The following is a 17997-nucleotide window of genomic DNA, read 5'->3' as shown; positions in this document are numbered from 1 at the left end:
TATTTTTTGTTTCTGGTTAGGATTGATTTTACTTGGAGTTACTGCTTTGAACTTAAGTTGTTTTGAACTTTTTCTCATTCAATAGATGACACCCAAAATTGGCCTAGGAAAAAGTACCACTTTTCGTGATGAACACGCAGTATTTCGAATGCATGAAAAAGAGGTAAGATTCTTTTTAGTCTTTTTAGGAAAAGAAAATTACACCCAAATTAGTAAATTAGGGCATTTCCTTTGGAAATTGGGTTTTCACAAAGCAGTTAGTTGTAGCAGAAAATCTCATGTAAGAGAATTTTCGCTGAAGTGACAGGGCTTTTCATGAAATACTTAATGTGTTTCACAATTATTTAGGGCATAACAAAGACTTTCTGAACACATTTACTGTTCCATTGAAGGAATTTTTAGTGTAGTTTGAATTCTAGGAATTTTCCAAACTATCTTTTAACAGAAGCAATGGAACCCTTGATTTAGTGAGGATTTTTGTTTACTTTCCATATACCTTTAGAAATCTGTGAGTCTAGACCTTATTTCTACTAGGACCTACATTATTTCTATCTTTGCCTCATCTAGCTCCAATCCTCTTTTATTCATGTGGGGTTTTGTATTATTTCTTTCAACATTGTTAATTGGTGAGATTACTGTCAAAGCTTGCCTATCTAGTTCTCATACCATGTTATTTTGTTTTGAATGTGTACAAAAGTAAAGTTCTGTTGTCACTTTTTCCTTTTTCGTAGTTTAAGGAAGTTGTATGCCTGTGAGATATATAGATATATATATATATATATATATTTTTGTCAAAAACTACTGGGTTTACTTAAAACATCAATCTTAAGATAAAACTCTAATGTACTATGTTTAGCACATTAGATATTTCAGATTCTTCTGAAACCATGTAAGCATTACATGGTTTTTTTTGGAAAGTCAGTGAATCAAGGGTCTGGTGGACCAGACTTCAGGAAAGGAAATTCAACATGTATTAGGAGAACGATTAAAAAAAAAAATAAATATGCAACACTCTTCTCTCTTTGCCCTTCAAATTTCTCTTTTCAGCCATATGCTCTTGGGAAATCAAGGCATATGTACAGTTCCCTAGCTATCCACGTGTACTTAGACCTACCTAGGACTCCAAATACGTACGAGTTGGAAAGGAAGGGGCATCATCTGCAAAGCATGAAATTGTCCCTCCTCTTACGTGGTACCTTGTAAGGACGCTTACTAGAACTGTCCTAAAGCTACTTGCAGAGAGAGTTTAGAAAACATCTTTAACTGAGATAGAGAGGAGGGTGAATTTGGATACTTCTCTTGTTAATAAAGTAATGGCTATGAAAGTCTGCTTTATGTTGATAGCCGACAGTCTAATTTGATGCTTGAACAAGCAGCCTGATATGGCAGTTGCACAATACATGTGCCTTTCACTTTCTCTGCTCTGGTCTAATATTGACTGTCCTTTTGTATTGACGATATGCAAACCACTGTTGCCTCAGAATGAGGCAAGGCGAGGTTTCGTAAGATGTGAAAATAGACAAAATAATAAAGAAATTGAAAGCACAATGGTGTCATTTAAATAATATTTTCAAATTAAATAAACAGGAATGCATGCCAAGTAGCTACATAAAATACTCAGCTAATACTTCGCTAGTTCAGTGGAAAAATCCTCTAAACCACACAGTAAAAATCCAGTACTTTTTGCTAATGTTACTTGACTGTGGGCTAGTTTAAACTGGAAAGGTTATAGACCGTGTTTCACAATCACCATGTGTGTGCTATTAAGTAGAAAACTTAAATGTGTTTTCATCTTATTTTGGTTGTGAAGCTTAATTAAGAATGAAGCCTTTTCATTTATAGAATGTAAATGTATTAACAGAAAAATAGTGCTGTACTAAAGAGTTTTGGTAAACCTTTAACTGTTTTCAACCTCTTTGTAGTATAACAGGAGAACATAAAATAGGATAACTGTGGTTTTTTGCTTTTAACCTTTAGACCTTTGTTCATAAACCATTCCTGCACCTGTTTTGACTCTGTAATGCTAAACACATGGCCAGTTTCAAGATAACCACATCACAGTTTTATGAAAATGCGAGTGTCATCAGGCAGTGGTTTTTAGTCATATTTTCCCCAAATACTTCTGACATGGATTAAACCATTTGGGAAACTGTCGTTACCGAAAAATTGTGGGTTCAAACAAGGAAGATGCAACAAAACAGGAATATATCAGTTTTCAGCAGTACAGCAAAAGAGAACAGATGGCATGACTGGCTTATCTTGATAAATAGGAAAAAGTGTCCCTTTGAACTTCACCTTCAGTCATCCCGAGTGCCACCCAACTCTCCATGGAGCAGAGGAGGGGGAAAGAAAAAGTTCTTTGTGATTTTTTTCAGAAAAACAGAACCAATACCACTGCAAGGGTTTGAAATTCTTCTGGAGTTAAAAAATGAATTTAGCAATGTTAAGAAAATATGATGTTTTGGCAACCTTTCTCAAACAACTGGTTTATCTGATGTTTCCTTTAAAGAAGTTTTGGTGTTTCTTTAAAGAAGATCTGTTTCTTAATTTTTCATTTTGTCAGTTTTAATTTTTGTTAGCACTTTTCGCAGTTTCCTTCTGTCTTAGTTCTGTAAGCAAAAATAGTTCTTTATCTAGACTCACAAAATGAACCCTAAACAAATCTGAGGCAAGAATATTGGAAATAATTTTCTCTTTTTATTCTTTTAAACTGAGACTTATAATTAACACCAGGAGTAAATTTGTACTCGGCTAGTACCAACTCTTAAATCATTTTTTCTGTTTAGGCAAACTGGCAAGCTTTGTGCAATAACTGTATTATGAAGCCTCATCTATCTGCGTTAACTGAGAACATCAAGCGTTTCCAATGTTTTTGTTGACTTTATCACTGTGTTCCTGTCTCTCTTCTGTTTTGAGTTTTGGAAATCCGTTGGTAAAGTCTTTGGACGCTGGAGCAGGGGTGCTTTTCAGCCTCTTGTGTACTGAAGCAGCCCGGCAGAAACGTTTCTCCTGCCTACAGTCAGCTGGAGGAGTAGTTGGTGGTGTGCAACTGGAGGGAGGAGTAGTTCTGGGAAAAGCGATGGGTGAATTTTCAAGAGGATACAGAATACCTGCAGGATAATTTCTACCGATTTGTCATGTGGAATGAGGACCAAGGGAGAGAGGGAGTACCTGCCTAGGGAAAAGGAGAGATGAGCCGGGTGGTGAAAGATAACTTAGATTGGAGAGAATGGGAAAAAGACATCTTTTTCTGCTGAAAATGCATTTTCATGGATTGAGGACTGGAAGTAAGATGAAAAGGAAGAAGTGGAGTTTTTCTATGTGTTCAAGAATTCTGTGTTTAAGATGAAGAACCTAGAATTAAGAATTTTTTTATTTAGAACCTTTATCTTTGTAATCTTTACTTATGTTTTTCTCTTTTTCCTGTGAATGAGGACTCCCATTTGTTGCACGACACAAGTTTCGTTTATAAAGATCATCAAGCCATGTGTATAATTTTTTTGCACTGAGAGTGTTGGGATTTGGTGATATATTAAGATAAAATCAACATGCTGCAGTGATGATGTTATAGTTAAATCTTGGTCTGGCTAAAAGTGTTCTGAATTTAAGGTGTTGAAAGCAGCAGATTTACTGTGCTTCTCGCTTACCTGGCAAGAGATTATAACTTGGAATGGAGAGTTGCATAAGGGCTGAGAGAGAGATTTTCCCCAAAAGGGACCATGCATAGAATGTAGAGGAAAGAATGTAGGGAGGAAAGAAAGTTTTAGAATTTGAGGAGAGTGAATAAGACATGCTGGTGTTATCATAGAAAAGAGGTGGTTTTTTAGGAGGAAAAAAAAAAGAAAAAGAAAACTTGAAGATAAAAACATGTGTCCCTGCAGTTAGGAGGAGATGGTGATCAGTGAGCATTGTCCGTTTGGTTTTGATTTCTTCCTCTTAATTGTTCTGTTCTCTAGCAGAGTATTTAAATACATGAATCACGTTTCATGCATGCCAAATTAAAAGCAATAAGTAAAACTAATATAGAGACAGTATCCTAAAAGAAGGACTCTTGTAATTAAACTGAGCTTTTACCAATGTACAATTAACATTATTGTACTTTTAGCTACATCATGGATTTGATATTTTTTCCTCATTGAAATAGATAATTTGTTCCTGTCTTCCAAGAATGGTAACAAAATATATCAGTATATTTCTCTTGTCTGTTATAATGAAATAAAAGTGTTTGTGTGCTCATGTGTATGTACGTCTCTAGAGTTTAAATCTACTTGGCAGACGGATGCAGATACATGCGTGCATGGAATTGGGAGAGCTGAATATGGCTAAAGGAACCTACTTAAGCATGTAATGGTGCTGGTGGTCTTGTTTATGCTTTTTGAGCTGAGAGGTATCTATTAATAATAGGAGGAGAATGTTATTGATGGACTTTCTGAAAGCATTTGAGTTGCAAAGGCATCCATAGGTGGGCCCAAAGCTTGAATCTTACAATAACTGGAGTTTCGTGTGTTGGAATTTTTTTTTTCTGATCCTTCTGTTCTTTACTTCCACTTCTCTTTCTTCATTCTTCCCCTTCTTTTGTTGTCCTGTTCATCCAGAACTGTCCAAGTCAACGTCTGCTCATAAACGTCTTGCTGTTTTCCAAGGGGTAAAAATTGTTAAGGTTTTTAATTCTGGTGAATATTCTTGTTAAAATATGGGAATGCATGTTGAATTCTGTTAACAGAAGCATGGCCCATAAGAAAGGGCAAGAAAATGCAAAAAGGCAGATAAGACATAATTATTGCTTTCATCTTGATTTTTACTTTTCTGTAGCTTTTTTCTTGTGACAACTTGGCTCTGAAAATACTGTTTAATTCCCCTTAAAATTATTCCAAGAAATGTGTATTGCGACGTTGAAAATTCTCTGGTTCGTTTGAATTGTCTCCTTTATCCACAAACCCGGCGTCTATTTTGAATGCAGTGTCAGATTTATATTGAGAATTCAGTTGTAAACTGATTCTCACCACCCAGTAATCATTCTGAACAGTAATCTGTTAGTTCATGTTTAAAAACGCAGCAATCTTGACTTCTGTTAACATGATTCCTGGCTGATTAATGTCTTGTTCCTAAGAACATATGCAAGTTGTCCATTGTCTTCCGCATGAGGAAATCGCATCCTGTCTCCCTTTGATAACTCTTCAGAATGTAACGCAATAAAACCCAAACCTTATTTTATTGCTAGACTGGTGTGAGACATACAGCGTATGTCAGGATGAGACATGTTTTCATAAACTGACTTGTGATTTATAATTCCTAATACTAATTGGTCTGGTCATGGAGATATATACGTACGTGTACAGTTATTTATTTATTTTTTTTGCAATAGTTTGTGAACTATGTCTTTAATTATTGCACATATGGGCTGGAGACATTGAGAAAGATCAAAGAGGTAGGTTAGCAATTCAAACTAGTGTTTTAACCAGTAGAATGTCCAGATGGTTGCCAAGCAGCTGGGAATTAATCTTTTGGTGCATGATTAATCTCTACCTCAAAGTGTCTCTCCCTTAAAAAAAAAAAAAAAAAAAAAAAAGAGTTTGATATTTTATTTCTTTACATGCGTAGATCCTGGTTTTTAAGGGAGAAAAGACAATGACTAGAAAAAGTGGGTACTATACACTCTTCTTGCTACATGTGAATAAAGGTAAAAGTACAATTTTAATGACTGCTGTAGGAGATCCTGAAATGAGTGTAAAAAGTTCAGTACCTGCTGAAATACAAACTATTAAAAATAAGGAATAACACTGGGGAAGAAAGTAAGCGATGTCGACTCAGTGTATGCAGACTCATCTACTTCACTGGACTTGGCACTATGCAGAATTATATGAAGTTTTCAAGTAGTATCTACTATTTTATGGCATTCAGATTTTACGGACTCCCTTTGAAGTCAGGATGATTTCTGCATGTTCACAAGGTTCAGCTGGGTTGTTTTCAGTGCTGGCAATGGAAGATGCAGTGTGTTGCATTTTTGAGCTGTCTTTTATGAAATTGCATCTAATAAGTTATTACCATGTATGAGTTTTCACAATTCCTAAACATATTTAGAACTTTTTTTGGTACTTACTGATGTCAGAGTCTCTACTACAAGCGGCTGACATATTTGTTACGTATGGAAGTGGGACGCTTGCACTCTGAATTACGCTGTTAAGTAATACGATGTGCTGTAGTGCTGATATGCATGTTATGTTTATTAGCTGTATAAAACATCCAGTTGAGTAAAAATACCATTTCACATTATTACAGTTGTTGGGATACAAAGCTGTATGCTTTTCTCCCTATTCCCACCACCCCCAACTTGGAAATCTATGAAAAATACATTGTTGTCTCTTGAAAGAGACTAATGACATTTACATATGAATAAGAACGATTGTCCATTCAATTATTTTTCAGTATACAGCAAATGGGTATTAATGTTGTCATTTAGAAAGTCAGACTTTTCTTGACGAGGGAAAGCTGGTATAATTTAATTTAGGACAAAGCTTTTCATTTTTAGTGGCTGTAAAAATAGGGCGGTCATATTAATTTTTTACTTAAATGAATATCTAGTTTCTTTTCAAAGAGTACACTGTAAAAATACTACAACTGGAAGTAGCGGCTGTAGTGTTTTTAAAGAGTAAAGATACAAAGAAGGTTAGATATGTGGAGAGAAGTATAAATGTTTGTTAGGTCAAATAATATAGTCCAGATCATAAACACAGACTTTTGTGGAGGGACCTTTGAATCTGGGCAAAATGCCATGTTTGTAAAGGGTCTTTTTACACTCTAATTTCTGGCTTGCATCTTTCACTTGTTTGATACTTCTTTTCTTTCAGTCTGTCTCTGGTTTGCCCAGACTCTAAGCTCTTTGCAACAGAGACTTTACAAGGCACTTGTTTCACCTTAGGCATTGCATCGGATAAAAATATTAATGATATTCAATGCAGAATTTGGAGTGGTTAATGTATCTGCCGTTTCAAAGCATAGTTATAAATTTATTTTATTTTTGGAAAATTTCTGTGTTACATCGTCACTCCTCTCAGTGGCCAATCCGGCCCAAACCACCACACACAAACATAAGAAAAAAGCCCAACATTAATGTGAATCCCAGATGGAAAACCTGCTTTTGTTGTGTGTAATGTTCCACTAGGAAAAGTATTACTTATGACTTCCTTTAATTTATAGGATTTGTTCTTAAAGTCTGATAGAGCCTCGGAAATTTCAATCAAGTGAAAACAGCTAGGTGCAAAAGTACACACCACCATCCCCATTCTCCTGCCCACTGTGCTCCTTGAATACCAAGGAAATCAAATCTGTTTGCGCTTTTAAGACCTGTTGGTCATATTCGATGTTTTGGCCATGATACTCACATTTCACTTTGGTGTAGACCCAGACCATCAGCGAGTCGTCTCTCCTAACGCACTCTGCCTGTTCTAATTGTGAAGATTTTTCCAACTCATGGCTGTTATGAGAAGGGAACGTGATCACCGCACTCATCAGTGTGTTAAACATGAGGTGTATTTCTGTATACATCTTACACCTTTTACCCTTCCCACTTGCTTTTCATACTATAGTGCAACTCTCTTCAGCTAAAAACACTTCAAGAGTAGATATTGATCTTCAGAATTATTTGAGCGAGGGGCTAGAAGCGGCTTATTAAATATAAACTGCAATACTAAGTTATATATCGTGACAAGTGTGCTGGTTACAGACATCTGAATGCAATGAAGCTGGGAAAGAACAGTATTTTTTCCACATACTGTAGACTCAGCGCAAGTTTTCTTCAGGAGAAAATGGAAGATTAGATCCACTACGATTGTATTTTATATTTATTGCAGAAATTTCTGTACAAATAATTTTTCTTCTAGATATTTAGCCGCTTATTCTGCCTCTTAAGTTGCTCTAAATGTTATAAGTATTAATATACCTCAAAGCTACTCTTAACAACTTTTGAGGGTACAATGTAAGATAAGGAGATAACACAATGAAATAAGATAGCTTGGTAATTGTGATGTGAGATACACTGTTCCAAATTACTTTTGTCTGAAGACAGCATGTCTTTATATATAATAAATCTCAAATGTTTTGCAAGTACAGTATCTCCTTCCTCGGCCTGCCTACGTAGTTGAAAACACTGTATAAATTATCAATATTTATTTTTTTAACCCTGGATGTGAAAATTGAGTAAACACGGTTGGGTAGAAAGTTCTAGTTGTTTGTTGGTTTTGGTTTGTGGTTTTGTTGTTTGTTTTTTTTTTTTTCTTCTTTTTAAGAAACCTTTTTCTTCTATGAAAATATCAAAGCTTTGTATCGTGTGCTGATTTCTTTTAGCAGCTGCATAACACCAAGACAAATAAGTTTTGTCGTATATTGTAAGATATACAAGTCATTGTTCTACATTGTTAGTTCTTACTTTGAAGTTCTCATTTATTGTTTACATCCTCCTCCCTCTTCCTCGCTTCCTCCCTCCCTCCCCCATATATTCATGGACTTGGAAAAAATCTGGCAAGCAAACAAGTACTGTTTTGTCAAATATCCAAAAAAAAAAATCTCCAATCGATGTTAAACCTTCAAGATGCCACCTCTGGCCTAAGGGTGATCCCTGTAATAAAGACAAGTGAACAGTGATCAGTAGTTCAAAGCTATCTCCGAACTACAGCCTCAGATTAATTTTATTAGTCTACTTACTGATTTACTTGTAAATCAGGTATTTAAATATTTCTACAAATTTTTGTAAATGGTGACAAGATGAATGTTTCTCTTCTGTCATGAAAAACTGACATATTACCTTTTCTTTTTTTGCCAAAGATTTATGACAGTTGCAAATTAGACTCTATTGGTTTAAGTTTGACAGTTATTATTTAAATTTTTATAGCACCTAACCTGTGCTACGAAAGTACAGGACAGTGATACGATGAAACCCTATTCTCAGGTAACTGCTGGTTTTGGTGGTGTTTTGTTTTTTTAAATCAGGAAGAAAGTGTGACTAGGCACATAAAAGCAGTTCTGTTGATACCACCCTCCGTGGCTCTAAATAACAGGGACAGCACAGATGTTTGACATCAGTAATGTTTACATGGCCTTAGGGTTTAATTGCCTCATACTCTTTGTAAGGAGAATAAACAATGACAGAAATCCAAAGGAATGATGTTCAGGCAACAGCGATGGCTGCATTTCATACATAGTTGCAAATTTCTCAGCTATAGCTAAATATCTATGCGCTTTTTTTTGTCTGAATGATAATATGCCATAAATTTCATGTTCTCTGCTGCCTATTAACCAGTAATAAAAGGTATTAGAACTGATGAGCACGAGCACAGTTAATTGCTCCTAACAAGGTGAATGACTTTTCTAAGTTGTTTTTACCTGTTTTCTCTAAAACTTACAAAGGTCTTTGATACGGTTCTGGGTTATTTTGTTTCTCAGTATGTGTTTAATAAAGTAAAGCTGAAGCGCAAAGGACACTTTACAGGAGAGTAGCACAAAGCGCTGCTCCCCAGGAAACTGAGACTAACTTTGCAAATGAGGTTTGACATTCGGTAACTACAGATATGTGGTTGACTCAGTTTGGTATGGTTTCAATTTGCAAGATACTCCTTTATTGAAATTAGTATTTGCTAGTGTGTTTAAACGTTGAAATGGAAGGGGAGAAGTTTCACTCTCAGTTGAGAAGGGATGAGCTGCTTCAACCCCAGCCTCAGTGAGATCACTTCTTAAAATGTGCTTACGTGACTCGGGTTTTTTTATCTATGCATGCAGTGAGATGGAAGTCTGCCTTACACAAGGGTGGGTCAAAAAGCAGATTTATAAATGAAAGCAGTACTCTGGGCTTTGCTATAGAGCACTGTTTTGTTGTCATTATGCTTTCTGGCTGTTCCAGCAGTTTTCCACAGAAAAAAGTCGTGAGTGTAGGATTTTTAAACTAATATGTTTTATTTTTACAGCAAATGCTCAAATTAACACTTTCAGAAGTTGTGATGAAGATATGTATGTGTCTTGGAACTATGGACCATTATAAAATTTAAATATTGTTGGAGACTTTTTATTTTATTTTTTATCAGTTATTCATTACAAATACAGCTTTCCTCTTTTTTTTTTTTTTTTTTTGGTTTTCTGGAAACTCCACGCGCCCATCAACTATTGAATTTCAAATGCAAACTGACGTAAGTTGTGGACAAAGCAGACAGGGTAGGAAAACGTCTGGAGTGCTGAAACTTCAGAATTTCAGTGTGAGCTTATAGAAATCAGGGACCTTGAGGTGAAGGTATCACCTTTTCAGCCCTCAACTGATGAGAAGTTGGTCTTCGGGATTTTTCAAGTGAGAAATTTAAAAAAAAAATTTATTTTTTTTTTTTAGTATTCAAAGAAAAAGTAACACTTTGTTATTACAGTGCTTGCCTTCGTTAAGAGCTGAATTCTGTATCTTGGGCGCATTTTTCAAATTTGTTGTTTGACTGCAACTAGCTCTCTTAAGGCAAAGCTGTCAACCCTGTTTGGAAAGTAGTCCCAAAAATTGGGGAAAGTTTAGGGGAGACCTGTTCTACTGGAAGCAGTGCAATGTATTAATGTACTAAAATTGATGAGAACTAGTGCAAGTGCAGGAACGGTGTTAAGTGGAAGATTAATGACAAGGAGGGGGTGCCAACCTCAAGTACAGGAATTTCTGCTGTCAACCTGGGGGAAAACAGCCACGTGGCTTAGAACAATCACCATCGCTAGAAAAATATATATCCATATTTAATACAAGACAAATTTTAGAATTTGACTTATTTTTATGGTTTTTCAACTTCCAGAATAGTAAAAAGTGGACCAGATCTCAGCTGATGCAAACCACTAAGGACTGATTTACATCAGCCACGACATTCTCACTTTATTAATGATTTTTAAATGTAACGTGTTTGTGCGGGTTTAATAGCTATGCAAGTGCAATAGCTATACATCAGTAATTCATAAGCTTTTAATGGAATTCAAGTAGATTGGAGCCTCTTTCATGTTTAGTTTCTAGTATTTGTGTTATTACAAGACCTCATATTTACTTATGAAATATTCACAAACTGTCTATCTGGAAGCGGATTACTGTGCTCTTTTTTTTAAGTCAACAATTATTTATCACGTAGCACTAAGATTTTCTTCTATAATGTCACTACTTTGGAGGGATATATGCATATATTTCTTTTCATATATACATATGTGTATATTTTATGAATATAACATGCATGTTTATCATGATGCTTATTTTTGGATGATAAAAGAGATGACTGACAGCTGAGAATATCTATTTTCTTTGGATTAATTGTCAATGTAACTCCCCCCCCTAATTTGCATAAGACTATGTTCCTATTTAGCCTTGGGAAGTGGTGTAATAAGCAGACATATACTTTGGGTATCAGTGGATGTGGAGTCTGGAAACTGAAAGGATTTGCTGCTCTTGTTTCTTCTGTTTTTAGTTCTTGAGGAGTCTTATCATAGAATGGTTCATGTGGGATGGGACCTTAAAGGCCACCCAGTGGCACCCCCTGCCCTGGGCAGGGACACCTCCCCCCAGCCCAGGTTGCTCCAAGCCCCATCCAACCTGGCCTTGAACCCCTCCAGGGATGGGGCAGCCACAGCTTCTCTGGGCAACCTGGGCCAGGGGCTCACTGCCCTCAGGGTAAGGAATTTATTCCTAAAATTGCCTTTTTGACTTGACGTAAATTTTTGTAGCTCACGCTTTCAAGTCACAATAACATAGTGATGTTTTCAAGTCACAATAAACAGAAATATATAATACAAAGTAATCATATAAAAGAAATTAATAATTTGCAGTGTGTTTATTGTTTGTATATGTTAGATAAAGATTCACGCCTGAATAACTACTTTTGATAAGTCAAAGGAATAAAAATAAATGCGGAATGAATAATGCTTGTTGTTGCTTTAGCGTTTCTCAGTTGAGAGGGTTAGAAGTCACGTTCTTAGTTGAGCTAAACAAAAATCTGAGAACTGAAAATAACTAGATGGTGGTGGGAGTCCCGTGTCCAGCTCCAAGCTGGGTGGATCTCAGCACCACGGGCTCTTCGAGCATCCAAAAGCCAAACAGAAATGTTTCTGTTGCCAACAGAATGCTAAAAGACGTCTTCTGGTGAGATGTTTGTACTCTCACTCCAAGGATTTTGGTCATCCCTTTCTGAAGTGAGGGGGAGGTCATTTGGATCTGTCGCTCTGGGGCAACGTTTCTGTCTGCTTTGCTTTCTGAACAGTGGAAGTGTTTAAATGTAGAAGAGGAATAGCCTGAATCTGAACTCGAGGGGTCACTTCTGTTTTTTAGAAAACTCTAAGAAACACAAAATACCTTTCATATTTGCAGAGTCCTGAAGACAGTTTTTAATGTCGTAGTGAAACTACGCAAGAGACTTAAAAATATTTTCAAGATGAAAACCTGGGACTATAAGGAGTGGAATGTGCTATTGTGTCGGAGGGGTTCAAGTATGCTACTTTGAACAAACACAAGCTGAAGCAGGAAATGTATTTTAGCAATCAAATTCGGCAGCAATATCCTTAATCCCATTATAAGTAAGCTTTAAAAGGAAACGTGTTTATAATGTGAAATCTCTGAATAATAGAAAACAAACAAAAATAAACATGCATCTGGACTAAAGGACATTCTTTGTGTAAATGTAACACCTGCCTAAAGAATAAAAGCGAGTTTACCATATTTGGTATATTAACAGGAATATTAAAAGTTTCTTTCTTAAGTGTTTATTTAAATAAAGGATGATAGCTTTTTCTGGGCAGTAGCGCTTGTTTTTATTGCCAACTAAAACATCTTACAAATTCATTTTCTAAATAAATATTTTTGGTTGAGTTCTTTTGTAACAGTTTTATGAAACAAATATGAAAATACTGACAAACTGAATATAGATTTTTTTGTAGCAATTATTTGCTATTGTCTTCCCATTGCCTTCTCAAAGACATAAATGAATAATTTAAAAGTTATACAAAGGTCATTAGTGTAATTTATTCTTTAAGTAAGTTATGTATGTGTTTTATTTTGCTTTTAAAGCTGGACATGAAAATGAAAATAGCAGAAGGTAAATTTCATGAAGAAAAACTTAAGTTACAGCAGAAGCATGATACTGATGTTCAAAAGGTAAGAAGTGTTTGTATTTTTGTTTTTCCAAAGACGGTATATAAAGCAAAATAATAGAGTCTGATTAAAATAAATAATTTGCAGTTGTACTTTAACTTCTTCATGATTGCAGTTAATATTCCTTTAAAGTAAGATTGTAGGTAACGGTTTGTAGAAGCTGATAGGAATGCAGAATATTCTATGATGAAAAACTTAGGAACGGAAAAACACTTGCAGAAAGCAGATGAAAATACAAAATGATTTGTTTATTTGAACAAGACAAGCTATTTTACCCACCTAACAGCTTCTGTGGATTCACATGCTGATGAAATCATAATCTGGGGATTTTTCTTTTAGAGAGGAAGCACTCCTGTTATAGAAAAATGTGAGCAAATATACTTAAAACAAATTTTCATGGACAAAATGCAAGAAAACGGTAGGAAAATCTGCAAGTATATCACACATGTTCCTACTAATACGACAGTAGCGCTGGTTCTCGCGTCTCTGTTTTGACACTGTATCTTAAAGCACTGGCTGGTCAATAAACACTTTGTTATTTATGTTATTGCCTTGTTAAAGCTATATGTGGCTTTTAATTCTTCACAGCAATAAAATGACACCAGATATACTTCCTTTGGGTTAAGTTGGATTTGTCTTTATTGTGTTGCATAACACCACTTTTGGAAAGATTACAAAAAGACTGTCAAAGACCACACTGTTACTTTTAATACCGTGTTTTAAACATGTGGGGTCGAAGTCTGCGAGGTCCTAAGTGCCTTCTGGAGCTCTCTGATCCCAGGAGTGTAATGGGAGTTAAACGCTCAGCGTCAGGATCGTCATGGCTTATCCTCGTGTAAGCTTTGCGTTACTGAGCACCTCTGGCTTTTGTTTCCTAAGGCTGAGTCACAGTCTTGGAGGAAGTTCGTTGACACAACACCACGACGCATCAAAGCCTCCTGAAAGGATGTTAATATTTGGTCAGGTGCATGTTTGGCTGATCTGTTCTCAAAGTCTGCCCGCAGAACTAGTTAGCAAAGCTGAGAGTCTAAAGGAAACAGCTTTGTGAGAATAAGGAATAGTCAAATGCTTTCTCATCCCTGAGTTGTCATCCTTTTCTGACTGATGTTAGAATTCCGTCTTTTGAAGTTGTTTAATAATGTTGAATATTTTAGAAAAGGTTAAATAGTGTCATATTAATCTTTAAAGACGCAAACCGTTTAATGCAGATGGAGTAATATTGTTTTAAGATGAAAGCTTCGGCTTGATGAGAGATTTGGGGCACTGTTATAAAATTTCTGTAACTTTAATGTTTATCTTAAACACGAAGTTTAAATTAAAATACTATCTCAAAGTGTGCAAATATTCGAGCATTTTTTTCCAAAATCAGCACGCACAGAAATGTGAATGTAGTTACACCTCATGTACTCGCTCTATCCAACCCATTGTTTCTGGAATATGTGCAAAGAATTGCAATTGGTGAAGTACAAAAGAGCGTAATGAAGTTCACGAAGTATTTAAGTCTGTCTTAAACCTGTGCAGAATTTTAGATGCTTTTAAATAGTATTAGGCAACATAAATATGAGAAGGGAAACAAATCCTTTCTATTTGCGGTAGTAGCACCATGAAACTTCCAAACTCAACACAAGCAATGTTGGATTTGCCTGTTTAAAAGAAAACAAAAAGACCCTCCTAAAACATGAAACTCCTTTTTAATCTACTGTCTACATTTATCTAAATCAATCCTTCGTTTATGATTTGTCAGTCTTACCTGTGAAAATTACTTAGATTTAATCGCTTAGTCCTGCATGACCTAAGCACTTCTTGAAGGCAGCTCCTTTGATGGAGACCGGTGTATATTATTTTGTGCGCCAATGGTAGTTTGGGGGTTTTGGACTTTTGTTAAAGTATTGTGAATTTTCTCTACAGATTTTGGATAGAAAGAATGATGAAATAGAGGCATTGAAGTCCCTCTACAAAAACAAACAAAATGAAGCTGAGGAGGCAATTAAGAAACTGGAGAAAAAAGGTGATTTTTATATTCACGGCTGTTGTTTTCTGCTTGGTGGTACTGCACTGCATCCTTCTCGTGGCTATGGGCTTATGTGTTCCTTTACGCTTCCTTTGCAGGTCTTGACCTGATTTTCGCCTTTAGATTTTTAGAGGCTCGTCCAGTAGTTGTTGCTGTACAGTTTCCAAACCAAATTTTCCAAGAGGCAGCGTGATCTTGTTCTATTTAATACTTACAGGTTTTATGAGCGTCACCAAAAAATGTTTCTTTGATGATACTGAAGTATTTTGACCACTTATTTCAAACTTTTTCAAATCTCTGGCTCAAGGTTAATTTATTTATACATTCGGTACATTTTAGTCAAACCACAATGTATTATTTAGGACTATTGCGGCAAGAGATTTCAAACACGGGTAGTCGTCTTAAATATGTCTTAAGTACAAAACTTGGCCTGAACACGGCTTGTCAGCAGTTTCTGAATGTTAGTTTCTTTTAGAATTCCTTGGAGTCCATTTACACTATGGACTAAACCACAACGTAAAATAACACACAAGTTTGGTAATCTACGTACAAAAAGGGAGAGAGTTCCATGTATATTGTTTCCTGCTCCTTGGGAAAGTAAATTCCAGCCAGGGATCTGGTGCTTCTGTTGGCGGGCTGGTGGTCGCGCTCAGCTGTAACGGGTTGTGTTAGCGTCACCTACACTCTTGCCAGATAGTGAAAATCATCAGTCGCTTTTGAAAAGTGAATTTCTACCTGCTTTATTTGTCACAAAATTTGTCAGACTGTGAATTCTTGACAGAATCATTTACAGTTTAAGTTGGGGACCTTAATTTCGTTTTGTATCTTGAGCATTCAGTCTTCACGAGAACCTTTTCTCCTAAGGACGCACATAAAATCAGGTTCAATATGCGTTTTCTTATGCGTTTTCTTTAGGTTGTGCAGAATTTTGTTGACGTATATTTACTGCTTGAGTAAGGAAAACTCACTATGAAATATTTTGTAAATAAAGTAGAGAAGAGAGGACACCTCGTAATATTTTAGTGAGACAGAATCTAAGTGCGTTAAGCTAAAAACCATCAGAAAGCCAGGTCAATTGGAAAACTGATGTAATTGGATTGTGTGCATTGCTAACACTGAAAAATCCCGAAGGTATCTCTTGAATGGTTGTTTATTTTCCCATTTTTGACAGTTCAGACCCTTGTTCGTGAGTCACAAGTCGTCAGAGAAGCAAAAGAGAAGCAGATCGTGGAGTTAAAGAAGATGTGTGAGCAAAGCAATGACTCTTTGAACAATGAGTGGGAGAAAAGGGTAATGACTAATACTTGCTCTCTTTGAAAGACTCCTACAGTGTATATCTCGGATAATACATTTTGTCACTTAAAAAAAAAAAATGTAAGGAATATGTTACTTTTAGTGGTATTTTCTTATGCTGATTTAATTTTTTTCTGGAATAATCTTGCAAGACTCTCTTTGCTGGTGCTCGCACACCCGCACCCCCCGTACCTGCCCCCTCCCAGCTGGTCGCTCCCTTCCCGGGGTTCATCCGCCCCCCTCGGCAAGTCTCTGGGTGTATTAGGGAAGTGTTTATTTCTGGTTGACCTGACATGGAATTTTAATCTTGGTAAACCTGCTGCTACCTGCTGCCACGGTGATTCCTTTGAACTATTATTTTTGCATTGAGTCATGAATTCTTCAATGTATTTTTATTTATTGTTAGACTCAAGACAGCAGCAAAGCAGAGAGAAAAGCATGTTTGTTGCAAGACAGCTTCACCTTTGCCCAGATTATTGTCAGTATTTCTCTTGCTTACCCCTCTCAGGAGAGGGAGGGTCACAAAAAGGGCAAAACCACCTCCCTTCATAGATGATGTACGCTGATTAATTTAATTTTTTTGCAGCCCTGCATCTGGAAGTGATGTTGGTTTTAATTCTTGTCTTGTAAGAGATAAATCATAAATCTTGTCCTTTGTGCTTAAGACCTTGAGGTTTCAGTGTTAGGTGGGGTTTTTTATTTTGTTTTAGAGAAGCATTATTTTCAGCCCGAGGTCAGCCCACGTTTTGCAGTTACCTAGCAAGAGCTGTTCCTACAGCTCTAATTGTCATCAGTGATGCCAGTGTGCAAACAAGAAGGCAAATTAAAAATGCTAATATTAATTTTAACTTAATGAGATTATAGAAGTGAAATAGGAGCATGTATTTTATGGAAAAAAGTGGATAACGGGAAGTATGATGGAAATATAGTAGAAGTTAATAGTGCAATATTTTTATAACTTTCTATCCTGTTAGGTCTGTGTATTTTTTCCTTTGAACACGTGCAGGTCGTTTGAATAGGTGTTGCTGACAATAACACAAACCTTACTATAGTCTGTTGTACAGGAGGTAGAGACGCTCCCAGAATTCCTGGTTTTAGTTATATCTTAGATACCTGGAGGTTAAATATTGATTTGTTTATTTTCCCAGTTTATTTTTAAAAGTATCACAAATTTAGCAAATCTTCTGAACACCACAGTATATACATGATACTTATAATAATAACTTATTAGCGTTCTTATCTTTTGGATGAAAAATTTTATGTTAAGTTCCTGCACGCTGTTGAAGTCTGTTTGTTAGATAATGGTCCAGATTCACAGACACCTCCATGATTTTGCTAGACTGTATGTTGGAGAGAAGAATCTATGCTTTGCAAATTAACCTGATTTTAGCAGTGTGTTTAGAATGATGCTTTTATTTTATATATTGTAGCTTTCTCTGTCAGCCATGAAATGGATTTGTTAGAAACTTGAGAAGTACATAATAGCTGTTATACAACCAATGCGCCGTACATGTTTTGTATGCTAATTTGACATGGCATTATTCTTTACTATTGTATA

The 17997-nt window shown here is 36.0% G+C and overlaps 1 protein-coding gene across 7 annotated transcripts in view; it reads left to right on the top strand.

Moving 5' to 3' along the window:
- The window catches only part of CEP112 (centrosomal protein 112), a 171584-nt gene that overhangs the window by 21904 nt on the left and 131683 nt on the right, over positions 1 to 17997 (top strand). For all 7 annotated transcript variants that reach the window (XM_054221303.1, XM_054221301.1, XM_054221308.1 and 4 more), the window contains 4 exons: positions 86 to 163; positions 13052 to 13138; positions 15044 to 15143; positions 16318 to 16436. In XM_054221303.1, the coding sequence (XP_054077278.1) occupies positions 86 to 163; positions 13052 to 13138; positions 15044 to 15143; positions 16318 to 16436 (384 nt within the window). The remainder of the gene's footprint in view (positions 1 to 85; positions 164 to 13051; positions 13139 to 15043; positions 15144 to 16317; positions 16437 to 17997) is intronic.

Source organism: Rissa tridactyla, chromosome 15, assembly GCF_028500815.1.
Source record: "Rissa tridactyla isolate bRisTri1 chromosome 15, bRisTri1.patW.cur.20221130, whole genome shotgun sequence".
In the NCBI taxonomy this organism is placed as follows: Eukaryota; Metazoa; Chordata; class Aves; order Charadriiformes; family Laridae; genus Rissa; species Rissa tridactyla.
The sequence above is the reverse complement of the archived record's forward strand: the minus strand, read 5'-3'. Positions and strand labels throughout refer to the sequence as shown.